Source organism: Eimeria tenella, genomic scaffold, assembly GCF_000499545.2.
Source record: "Eimeria tenella Houghton genomic scaffold, Eth_scaff4657, whole genome shotgun sequence".
NCBI lineage: Eukaryota > Apicomplexa > Conoidasida > Eucoccidiorida > Eimeriidae > Eimeria > Eimeria tenella.
This window is the reverse complement of record NW_013545595.1, coordinates 1-2309: the sequence shown is the minus strand read 5'-3', so window position 1 is coordinate 2309 and position 2309 is coordinate 1. Positions and strand designations below refer to the sequence as shown.

General features: G+C 59.6%; 2 protein-coding genes across 2 annotated transcripts; one reads left to right on the top strand and one right to left on the bottom strand.

The window, feature by feature from the left end:
* Positions 1-526: 526 nt before the first annotated feature.
* Positions 527-1237, bottom strand: ETH_00034150 (uncharacterized protein; the record flags this gene model as incomplete). The annotated part of the gene is made up of 2 exons (XM_013380250.1): positions 527-689; positions 1011-1237. The coding sequence occupies 2 exons, from the start codon at positions 1235-1237 to the stop codon at positions 527-529; spliced, it is 390 nt and encodes a 129-aa protein (XP_013235704.1).
* Positions 1238-1546: 309 nt separating this feature from the next.
* Positions 1547-2309, top strand: ETH_00034145 (uncharacterized protein; the record flags this gene model as incomplete). Its single annotated transcript, XM_013380249.1, is given in 2 exon segments — positions 1547-2287; positions 2300-2309. Coding segments are annotated over 2 exon segments (751 nt in total), but the record flags the coding sequence as incomplete, so codon positions are not given.

The following is a 2309-nucleotide window of genomic DNA, read 5'->3' as shown; positions in this document are numbered from 1 at the left end:
GCAGCACCACCCGCAGCAGCAGCACCACCCGCAGCAGCAGCACCACCCGCAGCAGCAGCAGCAGCAGCGGACGTGGGGGTCCATGTGGTCGATGACGAGTTTGAGGCAGGCCTTGTAATGTTCTTCTTTTCCCAAATTCCTTTTTTGGTGATCTGATCGCCAGCGAAAAAAGCCCTGGGCTTTTCGCCGCACTGCTGCTGGCAGCCGCGAGGCCTGCCACACCAGCCGCGGGCCAGACGGCGTTTTGCTCAGGTCCACTGCAGCAGCAGCAGCAGCAGCAGCAGCAGCAGCAGTGACGCGGCAGGGGCATGTGCAGCGCTTGAGGGGTTTCACAAGCAGCAACGCCCGAGACAGCAGCAGCTGCTAGTGCAGCAGCACGAACAGAGATAACAGCAGCAGATGCAGCAGCAGCAGCAGGTGCAGCAGCAGCAACAGCTGCAGCAGCAGCAGCCGCCACCCGTTTCTGCTGCAAATGCTGCTGCAGCTACAGCACTTGCTGCCCCGCAGCCGCGCGGCCCGAAAGACTTCAAGCGACCTCATCAACAGGGGCCGACTCATGCTGCTGCTGCTGCTGCTGCTGCTGCTGCTGCTGCTTCTGCTGCAGAAGCTCACGTGAACGAGCAGCAGCATTTCTTGCGATGAGTTCCCTGGAGCCGCGGCTGCCGCCCCTCCACACTTCCGAGGCGGCCCTGCGGGGAGAAACAGCAGCAGCAAATTATATCTTTTTCAATTCTTTTTCGTTTTCTTTTTCTTTTTAATTCTTTTTCCTTTTAATTATTTTCTCATGTAATCCATTTCTCTTTAATTCTTTCTTCTTTTTCTCCAACAAAAGACACAGCAACGCGCGAGACAGCAGCAGCAACTAGTGCGTCAGTACCAGAGATGGCAGCAGCAGATATAGCAGCAGATACAGCAGCAGCAGATGCGGCAGCAGCAGCCACCGCCCGCTGCTGCTGCAAATGCTGCTGCAGCTGCAGCACCAAAGAAGCAGCAAAAGCCCTTCAGCTGACCTGCCCCCTTCCTGCAGCCTCACATTCTCCACCTCCTGGGAGTCGGCCCCATGGGGCCCCCCCGGGGGGCCCCCCTGGGGGCCCCCCGGGGCCCCCTGGGGGGGCCTCGGGGAGGGTACAGCGAGGGTTGCTGCGGGCTTGGGATAACCCATGATGTCTTTGGCCAAGTGCAGCAGCTGCTGCTGCACTGTCTCTTCTGCGAGGCTGCTGGGGTCTATTGCATACATTGTGACTCTGGGAAATGTGCGGAAGAAGGCCCCACTGACGCAGCACTCTGCGTCCGAGACGCCTGCAGCAGCAGCAGCAGCAGCAGCAGCAGCAGTTTGGAGCAGCGGTGCAGCTGGCGCGGCAGTTGCAGCGCAGGAGCATCCACAGCAGAAGCACGCAGCAGCAAACGCGCACCAGCAGCAGCAGCAGCACAGCGACAGCACAGCAACAACAGCAGCAGCAGCAGCAGCAGCACAGCAGCAGCAGCAGCAGCCTAACCGAAGCAAGTGTCGAATCCTAGCACTCCTTTCTTAGCTTTGCACCAGGCGATGCGGATGCACATAAAGCCTGAGCCAGTGCCGAATTCGCGGCTCTTGAAGGGCCCAATGGGCTGCCCTGCAGCAGCAGCAGCAGCAGCAGGTGAGGGGCAGAAGTGGGCAGAGAGCAGGGCGCAAAGAGACACAGGCAGCAGCAGAGACAGATACAGACACAGCAGCAGCAAAAGAGATAGCGGCAGCATTGCTGGCAGCACCAGCGACATCAGCAGCAGCCATATCACTATCAGCAGCAGCAGCAGCAGCAGCAGCACAACCGCCACCACCATCACAATCATCACCATAATACCCACCATCATTATAATCACCACAATCACCACAATCACCATAACTACCATCACCGTAACCAGCATCATCACCCGCAGCAGCAGCAGCAGCAACGGGAGCCACAGCAGCAGCAGCAGCAGCAGATCCACCACCACCATCCCCACAACAACCCACCCTGCTCATCACCATAATCCCCACCACCACCATACCCACCAAAATCATTATAACAACCATCCCCATCACCAACATCAGCAGCAGCAGCAGCAGCAGCGGGAGCCGCAGCAGCAGCAGCAGCAGCAGCAGCAGCAGACCGTGGTTCCAGTATCCGACGATGGACTCGCCGTGGTAGGCGTCGGACTGCCAGCGGCCAAAGCCGTGGGGGAGGCCCTCGGGGTCTACTTGGCCCACATAGAAGGCCACAGTGAAGGGCCCCAAGCTGCTGCTGCTGCTGCTGCTGCGGCGGCGCCGGCAGCACAGCAGCAGCCGCAGC